Source organism: Eptesicus fuscus, chromosome 21 (assembly GCF_027574615.1).
Source record: "Eptesicus fuscus isolate TK198812 chromosome 21, DD_ASM_mEF_20220401, whole genome shotgun sequence".
Classification (NCBI taxonomy): Eukaryota; Metazoa; Chordata; class Mammalia; order Chiroptera; family Vespertilionidae; genus Eptesicus; species Eptesicus fuscus.
The window spans coordinates 8342926-8370684 of NC_072493.1; the positions used below are offsets into that span (position 1 = coordinate 8342926).

At 46.6% G+C, this 27759-nt stretch overlaps 1 protein-coding gene across 1 annotated transcript in view; it reads right to left on the reverse strand.

Moving 5' to 3' along the window:
* Window positions 1-3108: 3108 nt before the first annotated feature.
* The window catches only part of HYDIN (HYDIN axonemal central pair apparatus protein), a 302917-nt gene continuing 278266 nt past the window's right edge, over window positions 3109-27759 (reverse strand). Inside the window, 11 exon segments of the mRNA XM_054710866.1 lie at window positions 3109-3795; window positions 5795-6019; window positions 6375-6605; window positions 12741-12891; window positions 13743-13906; window positions 14741-14953; window positions 17671-17890; window positions 19071-19348; window positions 22592-22750; window positions 24540-24738; window positions 26348-26517. Of these exon segments, the coding sequence (XP_054566841.1) occupies window positions 3313-3795; window positions 5795-6019; window positions 6375-6605; window positions 12741-12891; window positions 13743-13906; window positions 14741-14953; window positions 17671-17890; window positions 19071-19348; window positions 22592-22750; window positions 24540-24738; window positions 26348-26517 (2493 nt within the window). The 3' untranslated portion in view covers window positions 3109-3312.

Sequence of the window (27759 nt, forward strand, 5' to 3'; positions counted from 1 at the left end):
CTCACGTGACTCCGCAGCCGCTTCCGCCTTCCGCCTCAAAGACCCGCCCCTCTCCAGCCACGCCCCTCACGCAGGCCCATCGTGGGTTGGCCACGCCCCCGAGGCCCCGCCTCCTCCTCTCACACTCCCGCCTTCCATTCCCCCCTCCCTCCCATTGCCTGAGTCAGGTTTGAGGCCTGATGGGTGGGGTGGGTATCCTTTGCTCTTAACTTCCCGCAGGTGGTAGGCTCGGGGCATAGTGGGCTTCTGCAGACGCTTGTGAGAAAGAAGGGGCTCTGGGAGCATGACTTAGCATAATTTATTCAATACTCACTGAATCCACCAGTTCATTCACTACTTAATCATTGATTTCGCATATGCCAATGTTTCCCAAATTGGAGTGACACCATCATGATTGTTGCCATATTCTAGCCACTTATTTTAAAAATATTTTTCTCAAATCAACTCACTTGAAATCTTAAATTCCTATTTTATCCTTGCTTATGACCTAAAATCATGAGTTTGAATAGCTGTATATTTTTCTAAAACATTAAAATGAATTCTCAATAAAAAACAGAACTACCGGTCTACCACCTAAAATCTCAGGTACCAAACAGTGGCTGTCACCCCACCATTTGGGAATGGAAATGTGTTTACCATGCTCTGATACCTGAAAGGGCTAGATTCCAGACAGCAGAAGGCCCAAATCTGGGTGTAAGTCCTCAGATGGAGCCACTATAAAGCAGCCCCTCCAAGTGCAATGTCACACTAAATGGTGGGGCATAAATTGAAGCTATGTGTTAAGTTTTTAAAAAGCACTTTCTGGATGTCGTGTGGCTAAAGATGCAGTAACAGTGAGATGCATCAGTGTTTCTTATTGTAACCTTCTACAGTGGACAGGGACTTAGGACAAGGGCTAGACCACAGTAGAGCCCAATGAGTATTAAATATGAACATAACACACGGCGGTACTTTTTTCTGAGTGAAAGGTACGCTTCTAAAGCTTAGAACAATCTTGGAAATAGAGTATTACCCTCAATCCATAGATTAGAATTTATGGAACACAAGTAAGGGGCTATGGTAGGCAGAATTCTAAGATGGCTCTCAAGATTCCCACCCCTTTGGGTACATGCCCTGTATAATCCCTTCCCCTTGAGTGTTGCCAAGACTTGTAAATATGATGGGCTGTCACTCTAGCAATTATTATGTTATATAGCAGAAGGGATTTTGCAGATGTAATTAAGGTCCCTAATCAGTTGGTTTTGATTAAAAGGGCGATTATCCTGGGTGGGTCTGACCTAATCAGGTGAGGTCTTAAAAGAAGTTAGAAGGGATTTCAAATGAGAGAGAGATTCTCTTTGTGGTCTTGAAGAATAAACAGTAACAACAGTGAAATGTCTATGATGGGCCATGTAGTGAGGACCTTAGTGTGGTCTCTAGTTGCTAAGAGTGGTTCCCTGTTGCCAGTTGCCAAGAAAGGGAGGACTTCAGTCATATGGCTGCAAAGAAATACATTTTGTTAACACAGCGAGGGAGCTTGGAAGTGGGTCTTTCCCTAGTTGAACCTCCAGATGAGGATGCCACTGGCTAGCATCTTGATTTTAGCCTGGGGGACCCTGAGCCAAGAATCCAGTTCAGTCCATTCCTGACCCATGGAACCTGAGATAAGAAATTGTGTTGCCTTAAGCTGCTAGGTTTGTGGCAATCTGTTATGCAGCTATATAAAACAAATATAGGAACTAATCCAAACTCAGTAAGTCATGAAAAAAATCCTGTCTAGAAAAATCTGTGAAAAATGTGTTTTTCTTTAGTAGTGGGATTTTCACAGCTTTTAAAACCTTTGCCAACAAAATCCAATGAATGAAGATCCACCTCCAGAGAAAATGTATCACTTAATGGTTTCTATCTCCTACCTTGATACCAAGCAACACTGATAAGGACATTTCCAAATGTCTTGCAAGGTTGATGTCTTTAGGATTCTGATGATGGTTGATACAAATCAATGAAAAAAAAAATCAAATCAGTGGGAATGGTTTGGATTTATTTCTCCAGTGCATATTCATTTCCACTGGACCCATATCTATATATATAAAAGCCTAAGCGACCCTTATGAACTGTCGACTGAACGACTGGTTGCTATGACACACACTGACCACCAGGGGGCAGACACTCAATGCAGGAGCTGCCCCCTGGTGGTCAGTGCGCTCCCACAGCCAACCTCCCGTGGTCCCCCCCCCCCCCCGGACTGGGTGAGATGGCCCCAGTCAGCTCTGATCACCAGCCAGGCCGAGGGACCCCACCTGTGCATGAATTTGTGCACTGGGCCTCTAGTCTAATATAATATCTCATCTGTTTCTTTTGCTGCTTGGTTTGACATTTTCTTAAAGGTGAACCAAATTCCCAAGGGCTCTATGTGATACACTTTTTAATAACTGAAACAGTAAGAATTTTTATATGTTTTTACCGGAGGAACTCTTTTCTCCTGAGATCACATTTTGGACTAGGTTGCTAAGAAACCAGCTTCTTACTCAAGGCCCCAATCTTTGTTCCACCTTTAGTTCAGCAGTTCCATGATAGAAGTGGCTTATTTTCTCTATCTTGAAAATGCCAACTAAATGAGGTTATTTATTCATAACTAGACTAGCAGTGGTGCTGAGAATTAAGCCCAACGGCCACCATGGCCTTCTCTGTGCTCACCTCTCCTCCGTGCAGGCCAGCCTGCCCAACCCTGCCATGCTTAGATGCTTCTAGACCAGTGGATAATTGATATTCCTGGTTCCACACTGGCCATCACTTCACAGTTGTAACTCATCTACATCTGTATGATGCCTTGTTTTTACACTTATCTGTTAGTGGCTTTGAAAATAGTGAAAGCAAAATAAAACACCCCATCAAAATAGAGTCACGTCTAAGGGCTCTCCAAGCCATCATGGATTTTTAAAAGGAAGCTATGGTGCCTCAGCATCATGCACTGCCAAGTTCTGTACAACAGAAGGCCACGAGTGTGACACCTGTGTGGTCTTATTAAAAATGGGGATTACTTACATAGTACTTGAGCTTTGCGGGTATGTTAAGAAACCAAATTCAGAGACTTGCCCTTGTTAAAGTAAAATATAGTTCTGCTTTGTATAGTTACCACATTTAATATGGAATATATATCTATATTTCATTCATGTATTTGGAATACATATAATATGGACAAAAGTGAATGAGGAGGATAACACACCACCTTTAGAATTCTGATTATTTTCTCTATTCACCAGGCTAGAACAAAATATAGATATTAAAGCGGAGGAGACGGCTTTTTCTTGATGCAACTGACCCTGGTTACAACTAAGGGGTGACCCCCTTCAGATAATAAACCCATTTAATTCCTGTTTCTCTGCCATCGCCGGGAGGGCACGACACGATCAGCTTGCTGGTGATGGGTGTTTTGTTGCCGGATGGGTTTCCTTCAAAGAAGACAGTGATGTTGTTGATCTTCTTGGGCCGAACGGAGTCCACGGCCCGAACGGAGAAGGCTGGGTGCTCCACGATGAAGGAGTAGGTGACTGTGTGGTAGAAGACGTTCTTGAAGGGGATGACTATGTTGTACCCGGCTCGGATCTGGAAGGGACCTTGCGGCTTTGGGGGCACAGCCACTCCGAAGAGGGGGATGATATACTCTCCGCCTGCAATGGATGACAGGCTCAGGTTGCCCTTGGTCTCCCCCAGGTGGCTGGGCTCGAAATAGACTTCCACACTGACTTCCGTGCCGCCCTGAGCCCCCGCGGCCGCGCTGATGACCTTTTCCGTGTGGAAGTCTACACAGTCGGTCTGAAAGGAGAACAAGTACACCTGGTTCACACGGGGTCCTGGTGGGTATAGCAGCAGCCCAGTCTATCCCCAGTCCCTCCACTCTCGGTAGGGCAGCATATAAGAAAGCTGTGTGTCCTTATATAACTCCCTTGAAGATAGGTAGTACTTTTAATTGTTATTCCTATCTATATATATGTAAAAGGCTAATATGCAAAGTGTCTCCTCGGGAATTCGACCAGGAGAACAGGAGTTCGATTGCTCGCTATGATGTGCGCTGACCACCAGGAGGTGATGCTGAACATGGCAGGTGACCAGTGGCGGTGATAGCTGGGCACTGAGGGAGCGAGGGAAGAGGGAGGCAAAGGAGGCAGGGAGGTGGGGAACCTGATCGGCCCTGATCGCCAGCCAGGCCTAGGGACCCTACCCGTGCACGAATTTCATGCACCGGGCCTCTAGTTTTACTATAAAGAAACTGAGGCCCAAAGACACGTGGCTGGATTATGTTAGTATGGCAGTCATTGGTGTTGCTCCCCATAACCGGCTCTTCTTTCCTTCCATACACATGGAAGACCAAACAATCTAGATCCTCATGGACCAGTGAGACTAGTTCTGGACAATCAGTTGAGGGAAGTGAAAGGTGTCACTTCCACACCAGAGTATTCAGTTGCCCATGCAAGTCCCTGTAGGGACCTTTCACCCCTCTGGTACTGTGCCTGGAAACATGTGAGATGGTGGCTGCTCGTCCGCCTGGATCCCTGAGGGGCTGTGAGGAGCGAGTCCCCTGCTGAGCCTCACTGCATAGACGGTGCAAATGAGAGACAAACCTTTGTGCTCTTAAGCCACTGAGATATTGAGGCTCGTGGTATATTACAGCATACTCTAGCTTCTCCTGACTGATAGAACTGATCAAGTGCCTATGTCCCTTGACTGTAGCTCTGATGTTGACTGGGCACACGTCCACCCAGTGTAAAGGCTACATCTCCCAGCTCCCCTTGTTGCTAGGTGAGGTCCTATGCAGTTTTGTTCAATGGAATGTGACTGGAAATGATATATGCAGCCCCCCCCCCTCCTTTTCCCTCGTCCCTGGCTAAAATGTGGATGTCACCGTCAGCTGTCTTGGTCCATGTGGACCCAAGCAACTCTCTACAGAGGGAAGAGCATTGGGACAGGAGCCTGGGTGGCTGATGTCATCGAGCTACCATTCCAGCTCAAACTGCTTATGCCCACAGTTATCTGAGAGAGGAATAAATGTCTATTTTGTTGTCATTTTGGGTTTCTGTTTCAGGAGTTAAGCTTACATTTCGACTGATATATTAGGTAACATACTGTATGTGGGACATTTACTGTGGGCCAGGTCTATGAAAATGGTTTTATATATGTATTTTAAAATCCTCACAGAAATCCTGTAAGGTCAGGGTGTTATCACCCTTTAGAGGTAAACTTAGATTTAGTAAATTATTCATACAAAGAATATAGTAAAGCCCAGCTGGCGTGGCTCAGTGGTTGAGCGTCGACCTCTGAACCAGGAGGTAACGGTTCGATTCCCGGTCAGGGCAAATGCCCAGGTTGCAGGCTCGATCCCCAGTGTGGGGCATGCAGATTTTTAAAATTCTCTCTCATCATGGATGTTTCTATCTCTCTCTCCCTCTCCCTTCCTCTCTGAAATATAATATATATATATAATGGATATAGTAAAGCCAGGATTCAAATCCAGGTCTGTTGGCTTTCATAGCCTATCCTCATGACCATTAAGCTCTCCTGTCTTTCTTTAATGACTACTGAGCATGCACTGGGAAGCAAAACTCCCCACACCCCTCCCAGCTCGTTAAGATAGAAAGTCTTTAAGGAAGAACCCAGGCCTTGTACTATTTCCTTCTAGCTGGGAGTTCCCAGGCTATATGATACACCAGACTCTCCTGAGTTTCACAGTTCTGCACCCCTTATCCTCCTCCCATTATTCTTGAGGCCAGCCTTCTGGCAAGGGAAGGGGCCAGAGGGTGGGGCAGGGGCTGCTCACCCTGCAGTAGTATTCTGTCTTCTGCCGGGTGTAATTGATGAACTTGGCAAAGATGCTCTGGCCGCTGCCAAGAACAGTCTGGAAGTGGATGGGCTTTTCAGGCAGCGCTGGCATAGCCTTCAAGTTGAGCTCATATTGGTAGTAACCCAAATCATTGTTGTGCATAACTAGTCTCCCGAAGGTTTCCCCAGCTCGCAGGGGCTGGAATTCGAATGAGAATGTGCCCTGCAAGGGAAGACAGAGGCCTCGATGATGCGGAAGGTCCTGCTTATCCCCTGCCACCCAGGGACCTCAGGGCAGGTTGGTGGCACTTCACACTGCAGTGCTCACACCGATCCTGAGCCCCGGGAACCTCTGCCCACACCAGCCCACGTTTCCTCCCCTGTACTCTTCCTAACTCCTGTTCCAGGTATTTCTAGATCTGGAATCTGTCTAAATCTAACAATAGGTAATGGGTCAAGCACACTATAGACCACGGCCAGGGCTGGCCCGACCTCAGGGGTGCGGAACGTGGATCCAGAGGCCTTAGGGGCAGAGCCTCCATCGCGGCTCTCAGGGGCCCCGGGCAGTCGGGTCTCACCTCCGAGTTAGGGGGCACCACGAACTGGGAGGGCAGGTTGATGTCAGGCACCCTGCACTCCGTGGCGAAGGTCACCGAGTAGGGCAGGGGGTTCTCCACCTTGACGGAGGCTGATGTGCTCTGCCGGACGGGGCTCACCATCTCGATGGTTTTGATGATGCCTGAAGGGATGACCCTGAAACTCACCACGTAGTATAAGAACTCGTTGGTCACCTCGTTTCGGAAGATCACCTGAGTTCACAGGAGAGTGGGAGGGAGCAGGGCGGAGGAGAGGGGTTAGCGGGGGTCATGCTCTCGGTGAGCAATGCCTGGGCACGGGAAGCGCGGGTGCCAGGCTGACGTGGGCCCTCCCAGCCCGTCTGCATCCCTACCAGCTGGCCGCTCTCTTTATTACTTTTTTTTTATTGATTTTTTTTTTTTTTAAAGAGAGGAAGAGAGAGGGATAGAGAGTTAGAAACATCGATGAGAGAGAAACATCGATCAGCTGCCTCTTGCACACCCCCTACTGGGGATGTGCCCGCAACCAAGGTACATGCCCTTGACCGGAATCGAACCTGGGACCCTTGAGTCCGCAGGCCGACGCTCTATCCACTGAGCCAAACCAGCGAGGGCTGGCCGCTCTCTTTAGATTCTCTGCCCTGGCTCTTCCCAGGCGAGAGGGTATCACACAGCCTGCGTTTGCTTTGGAGGCCACGGCAGCCCTGTCCCGTGCTGCAGGTGAAGGTCTCCTCAGTGGGGACAGCTGACTGGCCCTGAGAACAAGCAAGTCCTGGAGAGGTTCATGCTGTAGTGGGTTTCACTCCTAACCCTGTTGTTGCCGGAGTAGATGATGACGATGATGATGATGATGATGATGATGATGATGATGACGACAATGATGATGACGACGATGGCATCTAACACTTAATGATTTCTGTGTGCCAGGCACTAGAAGTACTTAATTGTTTAATTCACACAGCTTGTAAGCGACATGATGATTCCCCTCACTGTTGTGTTGTTGTTTTTTTAAGATGATGGAAATGAGGCTTAACAGCATGAAGTACCTTGATCAGCGTCACATGCAGAGAAGGGTCAGAACCAGGATTTGGTTGGACTGATTCTGGAGCTCACACTTGTAACTGCCGTATATTGTCCCCTCACCCCTGCAACTGACTTGTTATCGACAGACTGCTCACCTTTTTTAAGTTCTTTTCCCGGATGACTGAGGATGGTGAGCATCTTCTCAGCTGCTTATTGCTCATTCACATGTCTACCTCGTGAAGTAGAGTCTGTTTGATTGTTTTTCCCTTTTTAACACTTTCTGTTGTTTATCGTATTATTAGGTGGCCACAGTTCTTAATGTGTCTGGCCTTTTACTTTCAGCCTCTTCCTGTGTTTAGATTTAGGGTGCTTCTGACACCCTCCGTCTTTTCCTTGGAACTGTCAGTCTTTTACATTTAAAATAATTATTTACATGTTCGGGCTGAAGTCTGCCTTCCTGCTCTTTCTTTTCCATTGGTCTCACTTTTCATTCCTCTGTTGCTACCTTCCTGTCTTCTGTTGGGTCAGTATGTATTCTTTCAGAATATATTTCATTTCCTCTAATGGCTTCTTGGCTATCTTTTTAAAGGAAAGATTTTTCATGGTTGCTATAGAGCTGACAATGTGAAGTTTTAACTTGTCAAAATTTAGAGTTAGCATTTCATCACTTTCCACTTTACAACTGACCACTTATGCTTCCTACCTCACATTTCCCACAGCACAAATGTCGTAACCGTACTGACCTATAATTTCATTGACCTGTCCGTCCCATTTTTGTGCTTTTGTCATCGTACCTTTTACTTCTGTGTATGTAAGAACATCCACTTTACAATGTTATATTTGCTATAAACTGTCAGTTGTCTTTTAAACAAAGTTATGAGAAGAAAAACATGTTTTAATATTTGCCTATTTATTTACCATTTTTAGTGCTGTTCTTCCTTTCCAGCAGACCCAAGTTTCCATCTGGTATCATCTCCCTTCAGAATGAAGAAGACCTATTTGCATTCCAATAATGCTAATGCATTCAGTAATGCAAGTCTCCTGGCAATGAATTCTCTCATGTTCTTTTATCTGAAAATGTCTATTTCACTCTCACATTTAAAGGATATTTTCAGTGAATAAAGAATTCTTGGTTGACAATTTCTTTTTCTTTCAGCACTTTGTAAATGGCTTCCATTACTTTAGAGGAGAAGTCAGGGGGCACTTTTATTGTTGTCCCCTGTCTGCAATAGATCTTAAATCTGGTTGCTTTAAGCTTTTCTTTTTGTGTTTGGTTTTCAGCAGTTTTACTATGATGTGCATAGGCATGATTTCCTTTATATTTTTCCTGCTTGAGGTTTGCCAAGTTTCTTGGATCTGTAAATCGTTTTAAAAAAAAAAATCAAATCAGGGAAATTTCAGCCATTATTTTTTCAAATAATTTTCTGTCCCATTCTCACTTTTTTTTCTTCTGACTCATAATACTCAGGTATTAGACCATCTTATATTTTTCTCACAGGTTCCTGAGGCTCTGGTTGTTTTTCCTCAATCTTTTTTCTCTGTGTTCTTCAGATTGGAAACTTTCTATTGATTTGTTTCAAGTTCAGTGTATCTTCTCACACCTCTAATCAGCTGTTGAGCACATCCAATGCATTTTTCATTTCGGTTTGTTGTACTTTTCAGTTCCAGAGAATCCATTTGGTTCTTTTTCATGGTATCTATTTCTCTGCTGAGATTCTTTATCAGTACACTCATTAAGATAATATTTTATTTAATTACGTAAAATATTTCCTTTTAGTTCTTGAACATGTTTATAATAGCTTCTTTGAGGCCTTTGCCTGCTAAATCCAATATCTGTCCCATCTTGGAGTCAGTTTCCATTGACTGCTTTTTTCTTGACTGTGGGTCATATTTTCCTTCTTCTCCACAAGTCTAGTAATTTTTGTTTGTGTACTGGACACTGTTCATGAACATTGTAGAGATTCTGGATTCTGTTATCTTCCTTATAAGAGTATTGATTTTATTCTAGGAGGCAGGCAGTTCAATGACTGACACTTTAAACTTGTGTAGGTTTGGTTTTATGCTTTGTTAGAGCAGATACGTGGAAAACTCAAGGTGTTCCTCAAGACCTTCCAACTTGGTGGGATTTGATATCCACATTTTTTTAGTGTAAGGCTTTTCCATGCTGGCCCACAGAAGATCTTATCCAATGACATGGTGCTTTCTTCTGGCCTTTCAGGTATTTCATCTGGGTTACCAGGGCTAAGGAGGTGTGGTTAATGCAGCCTCTCTACTCTGGCTGGGCCACACCTCCCGTGTTCCCCAGCGCTGATTAATGTAGTGCACCTTTATTCCTCATCACCCCTGTAGCAGCTGCTCTCTCATGTAGTCTCTCCCTGTGCATGTGCAGTCCATCTTCAGCCAAGGACTTCGAAAGGAACGCCTGTATAGATGTTTGTACTCCCACGCCCTCCATATCCTGCTCCCTCCTTTCTGGTGTCTTACCCTGCAGACACCAGTGATTTTGGCTGCACCAAACTCTGATTTCTGTCATCTCAGTTCACTGGGGCTGCTGCACTTTACTGAGACTCGAGCTCACTGCACTGGGCAGAGAGCCAGGACAATCATGGGACTCATCAATTTCCTTCTCTCTGATGAACTGCAGTATTGTGCTGCTTGTTTTCCAAGGACTGAGAAGACTTGCCTCAGACATTTATTTTGTCCAGTTTTATGGTTTATATGGTGGGAGGACTAGTTACTCCATCATAACCAAAAGTGCTTTTGATTTTTAAAAATTCTGTTGTTATTATTGATTAAAAAAACCTTTTTTGTTATTGTTATTGTCAATTTAAATACTTATTACTGTAAAGAAATTCTGTGATCTGGCTTCATTGTCATTTTTACTCAAAAGTCTTTACACTTACATTTTAATAATATATTTATTTATATATTTCTCTTCACATCTACAGTTTATGAAAATCTCCATTTTCTCCCTACGCTTCTCTATAAAAGAGAAAATATCTCTTACTTCCCCATTTACTTCCAACAGAATGAGAACATTATTTTCATTGCCTTATTTTATTCTTTCCCTTCCTAATTTGAGGCCATATGAAGTATTTCAGATTGCTTTGCAACAATTATTTGAAATTACCTATCAATTTAGATTCTTTGTTCATTGTATCCTTGTACTTTCCCTTGGATTCATTTACTTATCTTTAAAATATTGTTAATTTTAAAAGTTTTAATTTGTAGTACTTCTTTCAAAGATTGTGTATATGGGTGGGTTACTTTGAGTCATTGCATGTTAAAAAATATCTTTATTTTGCTCTCATAATAGTTTTGAGTTCTAGGTTGAAAATCATTCTAAGTAGTTTATATTTTGGGTATATAACTAGGAGTGAAATTGCTGAGTCATATGGTAACTCTATGTTTAAGCATATAAAGAAATGCCAGACTGTTTTCCAAAGTGATGGCACTATTTATATTACCATAGCTAAGGATTCAATTTCTCCACACTCTCACCAACACCTGCTATTCTTTCTTTTCATCTTTCAATTTCTTTGTACTCATGTGCTAAAGCCTGGTGATATTACTCAGTTCTGTCTTCTAACTTACAAGTAATTCTTCCCCAGAGTTCATTACACTATTCATCTGTCCTCTATGGTTTTATTTTAAAAAATGTTTTTATTGATTCTTAGAGCGAGAGGAAGAGAGAGGGAGAGAGAGAAACATCAATGTGAGTCAGAATTATCAATCAGCTGCCTTCCACATGCCCCCCACTGGGGATCGAGCCCACAACCCAGGCATGTGCTAGACCAACTGAAATTGGTGCCCTTTTGGTGTATGGGACAACACTCAACCAACTGAGCCACACTGGCCAGGACCTTTATGGCGTTCTATTCCAAATATCCTATTTTTCATTTCCAGGGTCTCCAAGTGATTCTCTTCCACAACAGCCTGTTCTTATTTCATGGGTATGATTATCTTCCTTTATTCCCTTGAGGATATCTATATCTATATCTATATCTATATCTATATCTATATCTGTATCTATATAAAAACCTAAGTGACCATTATGACCAAATGACTGGAATGAACAGAACGACTGGTCGACCAGTGGCTATGACACACACTGATCACCAGGGGACAGATGCTCAATGCAGTACGCTCCCACAGCCAACCTCCCTTGGCCCCTCCCCCTACTTGGCTGCCCCCCCCCCCCCCCCGGCCCCATATGCCTTGATCACCAGCCAGGCTGAGGGATCCCACCTGTGCAAGAATTTGTGCATCGGGCCTCTAGTTGATAATATTCACTGAAAGTCTTCTTCTGTTTGCTTTAACACCTCTTATCTCAGGAGTTCTTCTTTGTTGAGCTGGTATTTCTATTTTATGGTGGCTTTCCCCCTCTTCAGATGTTTTGTGATTCCTTGATTTTAAGGTTCTCTGTTAACTTGTTTGTGAATGTGACTTGAGTGGAGCAGCCTAACTCAGTGATTGTAGGAGAGGAGATGACATGCTATTGGGTGGATCTTGCTAGTATCTCTTCTGGCAGGGGAGATGTGCTCCTACTTTCTGTTTTTTTTTTTTTTTCACATTAAAATCTTTCCCTAGGTAATTCCATTCTCCACATAGTTTTAAATACTACTGATAAATTGGTAATTCCCATATATTATCTTCAGCCCTGACCTTTCTTGTGAGTTCACATATGCTCCCTTTCTTCAAAGCACATACCTCATTTTGTAATAATGCATTCATAGTGCAATTATTTGATTAATGTCCATCTCCACTGGACTGTGTATTCCATGAGAATGGGGACTGTGTCTATTTTTGATGATTGCTGTGTTACCAGCACCTAGTATATGGCATATATGCTCTATAGATATTTGTTGAATGAATTAGGAACAACTAATGAATGAATTAGGAACAACAGCTCCTATATGAAAGATGCCGTGGCGTCTTGGAGTAGATGACTCTGAGTTGAATCCTGGCTCTGACATTACTAGCTATGTGTATTGAGTGCTCAGCACAATGCTGGACACTCTATAAACACTCAGAAAATGGGATATTTTATTACTGTGGTCTGGTATTTGCCAGTGCAGTGTTATAAACTGCGTAAGAGTTTTCATAACTCTTCTTCCTTGAAAGCTTGGCATGGGCCTATGTGATGGCTGGCTGGCCTCGCAATCTGGCCTCATCTCAAAGAGGCTGGGGATCCTGACCGCCTTTTCCAGGTCACTTTAAATGGTCAGCCCGACAGGATAAGGATAGGCTGGCTATGGAGGACTTCTTCACTCCCTAACATCAGGATTGTCAACCTCAGGGTCAGACCTCCAGGGTTCCAGGGCAATGCCTTTGACATATGGATACCTTTGCGCTGTATAGTCCCTCCTTGTGGGAAAAGAAGTTCAGCTTGTAGTCTTTCTTGGATCCAGACAGTACATCAATGTAATCAAGGCCCTTTAAGGTGGCACTTAGGTCTGGCTTCTCTGGTTTCAGCATTTCCACAATGACCCGGAACCTGAGGGAGCCACAGGAGCACAAGAAGGGAGGATAGAGAAAATGAGGTATTTGCCCAAAGAGAGGAAGGAAAGGTGCTATCTCTACTCTTGATTTTATGTAAAACACCTGGGTCCAGGGTTCTTGCCTTCACTCTGTCTCTAACAATAACAGTAACTGCCATTTACTGACCACCTATTATGTGCCAGCTATTGAGTCAGTGCTCTGCATGTGTTACAGGCCTTTAATCCCTGTGATGTCTGCAGGAGGTGCATGTCATTGCCATCTCCATTTACTAGCGAGGAAACGAGGCCAAGAGAAGGGAGATAACATGCTCAGGTAACATGACTAGTTATTGGCAGAACTTAGGTGTGGGCCTTTACCCACAATGCTCAGCAAGTGGCCTCTTCTCCCAACCTTTGGCTCCTGAACTATAAAAGAAGGGGACTAGGCTGTTTGGCCTCAAGCTCCTCTAGTCTTTGCATTCTTCTCTACTTCCACTGCAAGTACTAGGTCCAAGGGATGTCCTTCTCTGGCCAGTGGCTTAGGTAATAAGACTGTACACTCAATAATAACAACCATGATTATTGTTATGACAATAGTAATAACTAACATTTATTGGGCACTTATTTCGTGCCAGGCACTGTTCTAGGAGGTTTGTAGGTAACCAGCCACACAGAGAGAGCACTGAACAGGAAGGAGAATGCTCTGGAGGCTTAGAGTTCAGGCAATGCCTGGCCACATCAGGGAACTTGATCTCTGGCCCATTTAGCCAATGTCCTCCAGAGGCCCTGACCATGGGAAGGGCCAGGCTAGACAGTAAAAGTCTTCCTTCTGTCTCTCCCACTCTAACCCCATTCCCCACTCCCTTACCTCTGCGGCTTGTTCAGCCAGTTGGTGATTGACAGGAGCTCAGTGTAGGGCGTCTTACATGGCACTTCACGATAGATACTGGCCACGGCTTTGGGGGGCTCGGCAGTCCCATGCAGCGCATATAGCCAGCCGGTTCCATCTGGCAGGGGGAAGAAGAGGGTGCCCTAAGGAGAGGAAGAAATGCAATCAGAATGATACCGAGGGGCACCTCTCAGGCATGGTAGTCACACGGGATTAATGGAGGCTCTGCAAATGAGCATAACACTTGGGGAAGCAGCTGCTTCAAGAGTCATAAAAATATTCCCAGGTGTTCGAACCAGGAATCACAGACAAGGGATCTTACTTTAGAAAAATCCCTCCGGGGAAAAAGCTACATACATATATAAGCATATATATTAGAATCATTTATAGGAATATGACAATTTGGAGCTAACTTAAATATTCAACAACTGGGGAATGTTAAATAAATCATGAAACCCTCATTCAAAATTTCAGGCAATCATTAAAAATGATTATTAGGACTAGCTGGTTTGGCTCAGTGGATAGAACATCAGCCTGTGGTCTGAAGGGTCCCAGGTTTGATTCCAGTCAAGGGTACATGCCCTGGTTGTGGGCTTGATCCCTAGTAGGGGCTGTGCAGGAGGCAGCTGATCAATGGTTCTCGCTCATCATTGATGTTTCTATCTCTCTCTCTCCCTCTCCCTTCCTCTCTGAAATCAAATAAAAATATATTAAAAAAAGAAAAATGATTATCATGAAGACTACCTAATTAAATAGAAAAATGCTCACGGTAGAATGTACAGTGAAAATAAATAGAATGAAAAACTGATGGCAGCCGAGGCTGTATCTGCATAGTATTGGGAGTGAAGATACCAGAAGATAGGGTCCCCTCTCGTTCTAACATTCTCTGAGCTGCCAAGCTCTGTCTCCTAACCTCCCTCACACAACTTCTCCCTCCAATCACACCAGGAAACGAACTGACGGGGTGCTCGGCCTACTTGATGCTTGCGGTTCTCCACATTCATGGTGCGGGGCTTGTAGGTGATCTCATAGGGCTTGTTTTGCTGATGGGGCTCCAGAGTGATGAACTCAGGCCCCTCCCAGTGCTCGCCCTCAAAGATGGGGTGCAGATTCCAGGTCTGGTTGGTGCGGTTTGAAAGCAGGATGGTCTGCGTGTGCTTGGAGCGCACCTGGCAGGTGAAGTTTACCGTCTGGAAGAAAACAGGCACTTCACGCAGGCAGTGGAATTTACAGGTTGGGAGTCCACAGCAAAGTCCAGGCTGGAGGTGCATATTTCGGAGTTGTCAGTTTAGCAATTTTTTTTAAAGGTGAAAATACTGGATGAGATTATCAGGAAGTAAGTGCATTTAGAAAAAGGAAGGACCTTAAGGACGAATTCCTGACTGGCACACTCCATTGTTCAGAAGAATCAGGAGAGATGGGAAGGAGCAGCTAATCAGATAGGAAGAGAACCAGGAGAGGGTGGTATCCTGGAAGCCATTTGAAGGAACCGTTGGAAGAAGGAGGTACTTGTTCAAGGTGTCAAATGCTGCCAGGAGGTCAAGTGAGATGAAGGTGAGAACTGGCCATTGAATGTAACAACATGGACCAATGTGGTATTGGTGCTAAGAGAGTCAAATAGATCAATGGACAAGAATAGAGTTCAGTAATAGACACACACATATATGATCCATTGATTTTTCACCAAAGTGCAAAGGCAATTCAGTAGAGAAAGGATAATCTTTTCAACAAATGGTGTGCAATAATTAGGTATCCATGTAAGTAAAAATAAATTTGATCCATGTCTTGTACTACATACAAAAATGAACTTGAAACAGACTGAAGACCTAAATGTAAAACCTGTGTCCTGAATATAAAAAGAGCTCTGAAAACTCAATATTAAGAAAACAAACAACCCAATCCTACCTAATAATAGACAAATATGCAAATTGACCATACCTCCAACACACCCACAAGCCACGCCCACAAGCCATGCCCACTATCCAATCAGAGCGAGCATGCAAATTAACCCAAACCAAGATGGCTACAGCCACAGAGAGCAAGGTTTCCTAGGTAACAGAGGAAGCCAAGCTTTCTGCCTGCCCTTGCCAGGCCTAAGCCTCCACTCAAGCTACAAAGTTTCAATTATAGAAGGTAAACAAATTCAAACAAATGGTGGCAGAATGGAGCTTGAGAGAGCAGGCCAGGGTTGCCGCCGGCAACAGGGGAAGCAAAGCTTTCCGCACACCCTGGCTGGGCCCACCCGCTTAAGGCAACAAAGTTTCAATTATAACCCCAACAGAAATGGCTGCCGGCCTCGGAGGGAGCCCCAGGCTTGGCTCCGCTCCAGGCTATAAAGTTTCAATTGTAGAAGGAAAATAAGTTCCAGATACCAGGGCCTCCGCTTGGGTTGCCAGGGGGCGTGGCCGGCCTGCAAACCACCACAGGCTCCTCACTCAGGCCGTCCCACGCCCCAAGGGAACCCCCACCTGATCCGGGACACCCTTCAGGGCAAACCAGCTGGCCCCCTCCCTTGTACCAGTCTATCCTATCTAATAAAAGAGTAATATGCAGATTGATCATCACTGCAACACACAATATAGCTGCCCCCATGTGGTCAAAGATCCTGCCCCCATGTGGACACAAGATGGCTACCACAAGATGGCCAGCAGGAGAGGGCAGTTGGGAGGCACTTGGCCTGCAAGGGAGGGCAGTTGGAGGTGATCAACCCTGCAGGAGAGGGCAGTTAGGGGTGACCAGGCCGGCAGAGGAGGGAAGTTGGGGGCAAACAGGCTGGCAGCAGAGTGGTAAGGGGGTGATCAGGCTGGCAGGCAGAAGCGGTTAGGGGCAATCAGGAAGGCAGGCAGGCAAGCAGTTGGGAGCCAGCAGTCCTGGATTGTGAGAGGGATGTCCTACCGGGATCGGGCCTAAACGGGCAGTTGGACATCCCTTGAGGGGTCCCAGATTGGAGAGGGTACAGGCTGGGCTGAGGGACAACCCGCCTCCGTGCACGAATTTTGTGCACCGGGCCTCTAGTTATAAATAAAAGATATGAACAAATACTTCAAAAAAGAATACATATGGATGGCAAATAAGTATCTGAAAAGATTCTCAACATCATTAGCCATTAGGGAAATGCAAATGAAAAAGTACAATGAAATACCACTACGTATCTATTAGAATGACTAAAATAAAAAAGAAAGACCATATCAAGCATTGATAAGGATGTGATACAAACAGAAATGTCAGATATTACTAGTGGGAATGTGAAATGACACAACCACTTTGTAAAAACAGTTTGGTAGATTCTTAAGAAAGTGAACACATATCTACCCTATGACCCAGCCATTCACTCCTAAGTACCCAAGAAAATGAAAGCATGTGTTCTTGCCAAGATTTGTTCATGCATGTTTATAGCATTCTGTATGTTTCCCTTTACATACCATTCTTGAAATAACAAAATTAGAGAGATGGGGATCAGGTATCAATTTTACCATAAGCAGTGTTGCCAGGAACACAGCGGGCAGTGCACTGTTAGGTTTCTAGGAACAGGACTAGCAGAGGGTTAACCCAAAGCTATTAAAAAACAGCAACACATAGTAAAGGTGTTCACCCCTCGCTCATGGCTTATAACAGAACTTGATCTAGCCAGAGATGTCCATGCAAGCTTCCTTGAGAATGTGATGGTTGAACTGAGAGCTGAAGAATGAATAGGAATTAACTAAATGAAGAGGGGAAAAAAATTACAGCAGTGGAAAAAGTATGTGCAAAGGCCCTGTGGAGGCAGGAGCAGATCTGAATATTTGAGGTGGGCACTGAAGACTATTTGAACAGAGCATCTGCCTCTGGAAGGCCTGGCTGAGATCACTTGTGGGGCTTGCTAGGCCCTCTCTGGCCAATGGCCCTTCTGTGGGCAGCACTTACTGACCTCTTTCACTGCAGGTGATCCCACGCAGATTCCAGACAGCGTTAGGCTCAGAGGAGGGCCTCCCTGGATGAAGCAGGGCAGATTTTTGTAGAGACTCTCCTTGCCCACCTCCGTGGGATGGTAGGTCACTTCTAAAGCAACCTCCATGCCTGTAGTGATATAGCCTTCTTCTGGGCTGATGGAGAAATTAGGCTCAAATTTTCTGACATCCCATTTAAACCTTTTCCAAGACAAAAGGAGACAAGGAAGCTAGGTTACTAGTGTCCTGGGGATGTCCTCAATGCTGCTGAGAACAAGACTGGAGGTTCACCCCATGTGGGCTCCATGGGCCTGGGAGGAGAAAGATTGCTCGGTAAAGCAGGGGCTGTGTGGACAGGGTAAGATGACTCGGCTTCCTCTCAGAGCTGAGCAGGGTGGGAAGTGGCTGCATCGGGGACATACATATGAACGTGTTCCCACGTGTGCACTCAAGGTCGCGTAGCTAGGAAGTGGCTGAGCGAGGACTGGAACCTTCCTCAGGCTGTGGCCTTAACCACTCCCTGCACGGCCTCCCCGGCCAGATCCAGGAGGGTGGAGATGATCCTGATCCCTTCCTGTGAGAGTTGCATCTGCTCTTGGTGGCATTGGGCTGCGATGGCTCTGAGTGGTCATCACTCTGTGGTCTGGCAGTTGGTCCAGGCAGGGGACAGAGGGTGGACAGTGCAGACCAACGTGCTTCCAGTGCAAGGGCTGCCACACTGCACCCTCAGGGCCCCGTTCACACTGAGCTTGTGTGAGGAGTGCCCCTGCAGCTGTGCGGTGTGCGGCCTGCACTGCTTTGTGGCATGCCTGAGTAGTGGCTGGGGTGGGCACCTGCTAGGAAGAGGGAGGAGCGTGGGAAGGAGAGCTGCCATAGGTACACCTGGGTTCCAATCCTGTCTTTCCCACTTCCTGGCTGTGTGACCCCAGGCAAGCTGTCTGACCTCTTTGAGCTGCAAATTCATCTGTGAAATGGGGACAATACAGTACCTATCTTGGGTCCTGGGACAGTCAAACGGGATCTTCTATGTAAGAATACTCAGCATTGCACCTGCGCCTGGTAAGTTCTTGCTAAATGTGGGATTTTGGAAAAGGTACTGAATCTCTTTTTACTTCAGTTTTCTCATCTGTAAAATGGATCAGTCATAGCATTGGTCTCGTAGAATTGTTGGGATCAAATGAGATGAGCCATGCAAAGGGCATATTAACAGGCATGGAGCAAATGTTCTAGAATATTAATTTTAGTAATCAGGCCATCACAGTCACATTTTGAAGGAAGGAAAGAGATGTAAAAGGCAAAGGAAAGAAATAAAAAGTGGCCACACTTGTAAAACAAATGTCTAATCCGATCCAGGGTCTGAGCGCTCTGCTCCAGCTCCTACCTTGCACCCACGTCGCCCGTGTTCAGCATGAGGATGCGACGCGTGGCTTTTGTCTGATACACGACTGGCCCGAAGGGAATATGCTGCTGGTCCAGGGAGACCTCCAGGGCGTGGCAGCAGCCGCTGAGCAGGAAGAGGGGGCGCAGGAGCCCCATGCTCTCCATGAACACTTCCTCGGAGAAGAGGGGGACACGCTTCTTCGGGGCAAAGATGACCTCCAGCTTACGGACTTCTTTGGGCTTCAGTGTGATGTTGTTGAAGGGTATCAGGGTGATGACCTGGGCAAGAGGACAGTGAGCCTCAGCAGCTGAGGGCAGGGGGCTACTGAGCCCTCCATTCCTAGAGGCCTTGCCGCTGTAACAGCCCAGGGGGCAAATCTCACTGCTGCTCTCTCTTACCAGCTGTGCCATCTTTGACAAGTTACTTAAACTTCCGGTGATGCATTCAGCTAGATCATCTATATAAAACGTATGGCACAACCCGGCTGGTGTGGCTCAGTGGTTGGGCATTGACCTATGAACCAGGAGGTCACGATTTGATTCCCTGTCAGGGCACCTGCCTGGGTTACGGGCTTGATCCCCAATGTGGGGCGTGCAGGAAGCAAAGGATCAATGATTCTCTCTCATCATTGACATTTCTCTCTCTCTCTCCCTTTCCTTTCCTCTCTGAAATCAATAAAAATATATTAAAAAATAAAATAAAATGTAGGGCACATAATAGGCACTCAATAAATGTTAATTCTCGTTCTAACCCCTTGCAAAGAACCACTACTCTCTGCTGGAGGAGACAGAAGAGGAAATAAAAACACTCAGCGCTCTGTGGTTTTTGAGGAGCGCCCCCCCCCCAAGCTCCCCGCGCTGGCTACAATGCAGATTCCGGGGCCCTGCCCCAGGCCAGCTGATCCGTGTCCTTGGAGGAGCCTGGGACCTGCATCTTCAAAAGTGCCCTGGGAGACTCGTGAGTTCTAAAGTTGGAGAACCACTGTCTGAATTTGTGTGGTCCCCTCTCCCGCCCTGGTCCTGGCAAAGGCAAATCAAAATCAGCTCTAAGGAAGCCAAACCCCTCTTCCACCTTGAGCTCCCTTTGGTCCCGTGCTGGGCAGTCACCAGCAAGTGGGCCCAGGCAGCAGGGCGTGAGACAGTGGGCCGAGAGGCCACAATAGCAAAGCGATCCTAGCGAGTTCTCCAAACACAAGGATGTTGGAAGCCAACCCCAGGTGGTGGGGTCAGCACAGGTCACTGGCAGCTTGTGTCTGATCAACCGAAGAAGCAGGTTGGTAGGCAAACTGTGAGGGCCCTGACCTGTTGGAAAACAGGACTTTAACCTGGATTAATGAGGCATGCGACGCCTCACTAGTGGAAAGACAGACACCAAAATGTTGAGTGATTATTGCTCTCTTTCTCTGGATGGCAAAGTGGGCAGCACGGGGTTCTGGGTGGAGATACCCACGGGGTCTCTGGCTGTGGCTGGCCTCTCACAGCCAGTGTTTGTGTGTCCTGCATCCCCCAGGTGGTCCGCAGAGTCCCTGTCACACTGAATCACATCTGGGTTTCCAAAAGCACTGACTCCTTCTGGCCGGTATACCTTTGCCTGCCGGAAACACCCTCCCCCACCTGTCTGCCCGGGAGCTCCCTCTCCATCCTGTAACACTCAGTGCAGCCGTCCTCTGAGCGGCCCCACCTCTTCCGACCCTCTGGGAAGTGATTAGGTTTAGATGAGGCCATGAGAGAGGGACCCTGCTGATGGGATCAGACACACAGGAAAGCCCAGCCTTGCTTGCTCTCTGCTGTGTGTGCACACAGCCAGAGGGGGCCGCCTGTGAGCCAGGAGGAGAGTCCTCACCAGAAGCAGACCATGCTGGCACTTTGACCTCACACTCCCAGCTTCCAGAACTATCCGATATAATAAAAGCCCAATAGGCTAAGTGTCTGACCGTTCGACCATTCGACCGTTCGACCAGTCACTATGATGTGCACTGACCACCATGGGGCAGACGCTCCGACAGGTAGGTTAGATTGCTGCTGGGTTCCGGCAGATCGGACTGGGCGAGACAGGCCGGACCTGCCCTGGAGCCCTCCCGCGGTCCCTCCCCGGCCTCCATTGTGCACCAGTGGGGTCCCTTGGCCTGGCCTGTGCCTTCTCGCAATCCGGGACCCCTCAGGGGGATGTCAGAGAGCTGGTTTTGGACTGATCCCAGCAGGCCAGGCTGAGGGGCCCCACCAATGCACAGATCTGTGCACCGGGCCTCTAGTGAGAAAATAAATGTCTGCTGTGTAAGCCACCCAGTCTACGTTGTTAGGGCAGCCCAAGTTAAGACACATCTGTATATTTTTAGCACCTAGCACATATTTACTGAGTAAATGTAAGGGGATGGATACATTTACTCTTGGAATTAATGAAGCACACCTAGTCCATTGTCAAGGGGCCATCCGAATACTGATGACTGTAAGAGGGGAGCAGGCAACTGGGACTGATAGTTCCTCTCTCCAGGGAGCTTGGGACATGGATGTAGGAACAAGGGTGCATCTCACACAGATGATGAGTGCAGAGGGGGACACCCTTTCAGGGGCAGGTGGTGATGGGTACTAAAACATCCTCTTCTTCTTGAACCCACACGCCCTCTTCTAGGAGTCTGCCCTGAGCAGAGAGCCATGGATGCACACAAAGCTTTGATTGCATGGACATACATTGTTGCTTATAACATAAAGCATCGGAAACACCTGAGTTGAGCAGAAATAGACAATTGGTCTGTCTACATGATGGAAGGAGCAGTGAACACGTGGCATTGGAGGACATGGACAATATTTACGATGTGTTACTAGATGGGTTCAAACTAATACGAATATTGTAATTTTATTTTTGTAAAAAAATGTGGAGGGCCTAACCAGTTTGGTTCAGTGGCTAGAGCGTCAGCCTGCGGACTGAAAGGTCCCAGGTTCGATTCCGGTCAAGGGCATGTACCTTGGTTGCGGGCACATCCCCAGTAGGAGGTGTGCAGGAGGCAGCTGATCAATGTTTCTCATATTGATGTTTCTAACTATCCTTCTCCCTTCCTCTCTGTAAAAAAATCAATAAAATATATTTTTAAAAAAATGTGTAGAAAAAACCCAGGAAAGATAGACATCAAAATGTTAAGTGATTATTTCTGGGTATGAGATTATGGGCAAAATGTTTTCCTTTATGATTTTCTATATTTTCCAAATTGTCTGCCATGAAGATCTGTGTTTATTCATTAGAGTTTACTGCCTCCCATCAAGTCCACTCCTTCTGTTTCACTCTGTTGCCCTGTAGAGGGATGTTGCCTCTTTAAGCCTCGGTTTCCTTGGATGTGAACTGAGCATAATAAAAGCACAGACCCTGGGCCGTTTCTGTGAAGATGGTCAGAGACGGCACATGGAAAGCTGTTAGCATGTCCGGGCACAGTGAAGGTGCAGGAGAACTGTGAACTGTGAGTGATGTTAGCCTGGTCGTTCACGTCATAGGGAAGCATGGAGAGGCCACTGGCAGCCCCGAGCACCCACCTTAGGCTCCCGGAGTTCTGGAATCGAGAACAGGACTGACTGGCTAAATGTGACCGGGGCTTGGCTGTTGTTCATGATCGAAACCGTTTTTTTCACCACCTGCCCTGGCAGGGCAGCTCCTAACTTCAAGATCCTATTGGCTGGATCTAGGACTAAAATCTGTGGGACGGGAAAGAGAGCAGGGAAGGAGGGTTTGTCAGTTAATGAGAAAAATGAATATCCCACGTCTATGGAGGGGGAGGGAGCCAAGAGTGGTCCCTCGCTTTCAGTGTCCCCCATTCTTCACATTAGATGAGCCTTCACTCGCTCAATAACATTTACGTGCATAAAACGCCCACTGAACAACAATGACATAATTACAGCTGGGTTAAGAGACGTGACGGGAAAGCTCAGGGTACCTGGGGAGCCCATTACAGGGGACTGAGAGAGATGGGGGTCTAGGGACCCCCCCCCCCCACCTCCCTAGGCATGTGTACACTGAGAGCTAGAGGAAGGGTAGGATCTAGTCCGTCTGAGTCAGGGCGGGGTGGGGCTGGCGAGCACCTCCGGGGGAGGAATAAGGCCCTGAGCTGGAGGGGGGCGGCTCAGCGGCTGGGAGGGAGGGGGAGACTTGAGAAGATTAAGGGTGGTGGTGGTCAGGTTTTATTCTGGAAGGAAGTCCATGAAGCATGGAGTGACCCGACCGAATGTGTATTTTGTGAGAGCGCGGCCACTCCTCTGCGGAGATGGACAGGAGGAGGGCCTGAGAGAAAGCCTGGGCTGGGAGGATGATGGTGATTCGAACTACAATGGCGGCAGCAGAGGCGGGCATTTCCAAGTCCTCATGGGAAGCACGGAACGCAGTGCTGGCCTGGATCCGATGACGGTCAGGCCGGGACTTCCCCTCCGGGAGGGCACTGACCCACCGTGAGCAGCACCCACTGGCCAGGGTCATTCCATCCGTCCCTAAATTGAGCTCTCTCCCTCCAACCGCCTTTATATCTGGCCCACATGTTTCCATTTTGTCTAAAAAAGCAAATCTTCAGCTCCAGCCTGTGAGCTCTTGGAAGTCAGAGGACATATTTGAATCACCTCTGGATTTTCCCAGAGTACCTGCTACATAATGAGTGCTGAGTGAGTGCATGAAAGCGTGAGCAAACGAATGAATCAATGACATCAGACGTGACCCTGTCACTGGCTTGGGCACAGACACGCCAGGTGGCACTGCCCTGGTGCGCCTTTGGCTTATGGGAACACACCCCTCCCATTTTCTCTTGGTTGCTGACATGTCCCATGCATTCCTGAGACTCTTGGGAGATCTTCAGACTTCTAAAACCTCCTGTGAACCATTTGTACGCCATAAGCGTCTATAGATGCAAGCGGCGGACCTTTTTAAATTAAATTCAAAATATCGTGGCAGCTAACTGGTTAAATGCAAATACTCCCACCAGACAGACACCAGGAAGAAAGGGATGAGCAGCAGGACTGGAGCATTCCCTTCCTATTAGGAGCACCTGGCAAGAAGGAACGCCCTCAGAGCATCTAATCCTGGGGCTGGGGTTCACCGGGGAGTGTGCATCCCTGTGCTGTTAAGGGAAGATGTCCACAACTGAGACATATGCCTGCATACATTGCTTAAAACAAGTCTTGCCTATTACACCTGAAAACAAAACATGCCCTAAAGTGGGAGAGAAAGACCAGCTCGGGACCCTCCATCTGACAGTCCCAAACTTCCCCAAGACAAAGACTGTTTTTCTAGTGCCTGTCCTTTGATACAGTCAAGTTTGGAATTGAGTAAGATCCATGACTCACTTGAGTCTGATTGGCTAATTCACCCCTCAGTGGGACTGCTGACCTGCGGTAGAGCAGCTTAGGAGCAGGAGATGGGGTGAGGGGAGGGAGTGGGCTCAGGTGGGCCAAGGGGGCTGAGAAGGGCAGGGAAGCTGCCAGTCTGAGGATCTCCTCTTACCTTCATTTCGGTGCCTTTCCCTTTGATTTCAACTACTTGTTGGGAGAGCCCATTGATTTCAAAGGGGATGAGTTCTCGATAACTGATACATTCTCGAGGGTAGAAGGTGATTGGAATCTCCATGGACTTTCCTGGCTTTATCACATCCACACGGAAGTTCACCTCGAGGTAGTTGGTATTGGTGTACAAACAATCTATGCTGGAGAAAAGCAGGAGGAAGGTGCATAAGTTCTGAGAAGGCTGACCCAGGGGGACTGATTTGGTCCTCGTCCCCCCACCCGAGCTTGGGCCTGATGGATTTCCTGCCCTGCTGTCCCACAGTCATAGCATTTAAGGGCTGAAAAGGACCCAGCAATGATCCAGCCCACATTCTCTTGGGCAAAGTCAAGCTACTTACCTCAAATACCACCATGAGATCCTGGCAAAATCAGGCCTCAAACTCAAAGTCCCATGACCCTTTGCCAGTGCTCTTTTTTAAAAAAGTATGTTTTTATTGATTTCAGAGAGAGGAAGGAAGAGGAAGAGAGGGACAGAAACATCAGTGTTGAGAGATAATCATTGATCCACCGCCTCCTGCACACCCCACAGTAGGGACTGGGCCCCCAACTATGGCATGTGTCCTGACTGGGAATTGAACCATGACCTCCTGGTTCATAGGTTGATGCACAGCCACTGAGCCACACCTTTTGGGCAGGGGAGGTACTATTATTATCACCTACTTTGGGCAAAGAGACAGAGGTACAGAGAGTTTAAAAAATTTGCCCAAGGTCACATAGCTAGGGAGGATCCTAGACTCGTGTTACCCAGTATGGTAGCAACTAGGCACATGTGACTATTTAAATCCTATATAATAAAAGGCTAATATGCAAATTGACCAAATGGCAGAACGACCGGTCACTGATGCGCACTGACCACCCAGGGGCAGACGCTCAATGCAGGAGCTGCTCCCTGGTGGTCAGTGCACTCCCACCCGGGGAGCGCCGCTCAGCCAGAAGCTGGGCTCATGGCTGGCAAGCACAGCGGCAGTGGTGGGAGCCTCTCCCACCTCCTTGGCAGTCAGACATCCCCCGAGGGCTCCCAGACTGCGAGAGGGTACAGGCCGGGCTGAGGGACCCCCCCCTCCCCCAGTGCATGAATTTCATGCACCAGGCCTCCAGTTTAAAATAAAATAAAATAAAATAAAATAAAATAAAATAAAATAAAATAAAACACTCAGTTCCTCAGTTTCACTAATCATAGCTATAGGCTGCCATACTGGATAGTGCAGATATATAACATTTTCATTGTCAAGGAAAGCTTTATTGCATAGCACTAATCTAGCAGGTCCCTCGGCCAATTTCTGGAGGTTCTGTTTTGTTAGGTCTGTAATAGGGTCCAGAAACCTGGACTAGGACATTCTATACTGGATGGTGTGAAGAGGCTGAATTTGAATCAGAAGGCTTAGGCTCAGTATAGATCTACTATTTTCTGTGAGGTCACTAGCCTGAGAAATTCACTTTTTAACTCTCCAAATTTCCATTCCCACATCTGTTACATGAGGAAAATCAATGGAGGCCCTCAATCCTCTCATCAGATCATCTGGCATTGCCTCCTCACTTCAGGAAGGGGATTTTCAGTGGAGGAGCCCACAGCTCTCCAAGCATCAGTGTCAGTGGTGGGGAAAGGAGACTGGGGATTCATGTCCACCTGTGTCTGACTCATTCCCATAACCCTTCTCCTTCTGTCGTGGCTGCACGCCACCTGCCTAAAGGCTGTAGGACCCACCAGGAGCCGCAGACTCATCTGGGGGCTCTGGGAAGTCTGCTCACCTCATAGCTGTTTCCTCCTTGTTGGTGATAACCAGGGTCTGTTTGTATGCGGGCATCCCGGCTTGGTAGATGAAGCAGGTCCCAAAGTTGTGGCTGGTGAATGAGAAATGGATAGCAGGGCTCACGGCATTGCCCGAGATGCTGCATGTAAATGATGGACCGTGGCTTATCTGTGGGGAGGAAACAGCAGGTGGAGTGTGATTAGAAGCGAGAGGGAAGGGCCCTTAAGCCCTCAGGTGAAGGAGGGAGGCAGTCAAATGTTTTAAAAAAACACAGGTCCCATGGTTCCATCTGCAGATTCTAACTCAGAGGTTAGAAGTTTATTTTTTATTTTTTAAAAAAATATTTTTTTATTGATTTCAGAGAGGAAGAGAGAGGGAGAGAGGGATGGAAACATCAATGATGAGAGAGAATCATTGATTGACTGCCTCCTTCATGCCCCCTACTGGGGATGGAGCCCACAACCCAGGCATGTGCCCTGACCAGGAATCGAACCGTGACATCCTGGTTCACAGGTCGACACTCAAACACTGAGCCACGCTGGCTGGGCAGAAGTTTGTTTTTTAAGAAAAGCAAGATGGGCTACTCTGGAATCAGTCTCTACATTGGTTCTTGCTTTGTTCCTGAAGCAATGATTCATCTTGAGGGCAAAAACTACTTCTCTCCAATATCTGATTCCCAGGGCTTCCTTATTAACAGGACTCTAACTGTTGTCAATGTGCCCAGGTGAAAATACTTGATTTCCCATTTTTAAAACATTAAAAAGTTAAATTTATTGCAGTAACATGAGTTAATCACATTATATAAATTTCAGGTTTACAACTTTATGACACCTGTGTACTCTACTGTGTGTTCCCCACCTGAATTCCAGTCTCCTTCCGTCACATCGTATTGACCCTCTTTACCTATTTGTTGTCCCCTATCCTCTTCCCCTCTCGTAACCACCATAGTTTGTCTGTATCTATCACTCTATATTTTTTGTCTGTATGTTTGTGTTTTATGGTCATTTGTTGCTTTTTGTTTTATATCCCACATATGAGTGAAATCATATGGTACCTAAATGTCCTTCAGTGGATGACTGGATAAAGAAGATGTGGTACATATACACAATAGAATACTACTCAACCATAAAAAGATGAAATATTGCCATCTGCAACAACATGAATGGATCTTGAGCACATTATGCTGAGTGAAATGAGTCAGGTGTAAAAGGACAAGAACCGTATGATTTCCCATTCTTCCTTGCAGCTAAAAGTGACCATCAGACATAGTTTGGTCATTGGGATGTAAACAAAAGGTGACCTATTTTGAATAAAGAGTCAAAGTCTTGTTGGGAAAGTATTTTGGCTCCAGGCTCTTTCCCTTATTTCCACTCTGAAATGCAGACATAGGGCTGCAGGAGGGATGGTCGG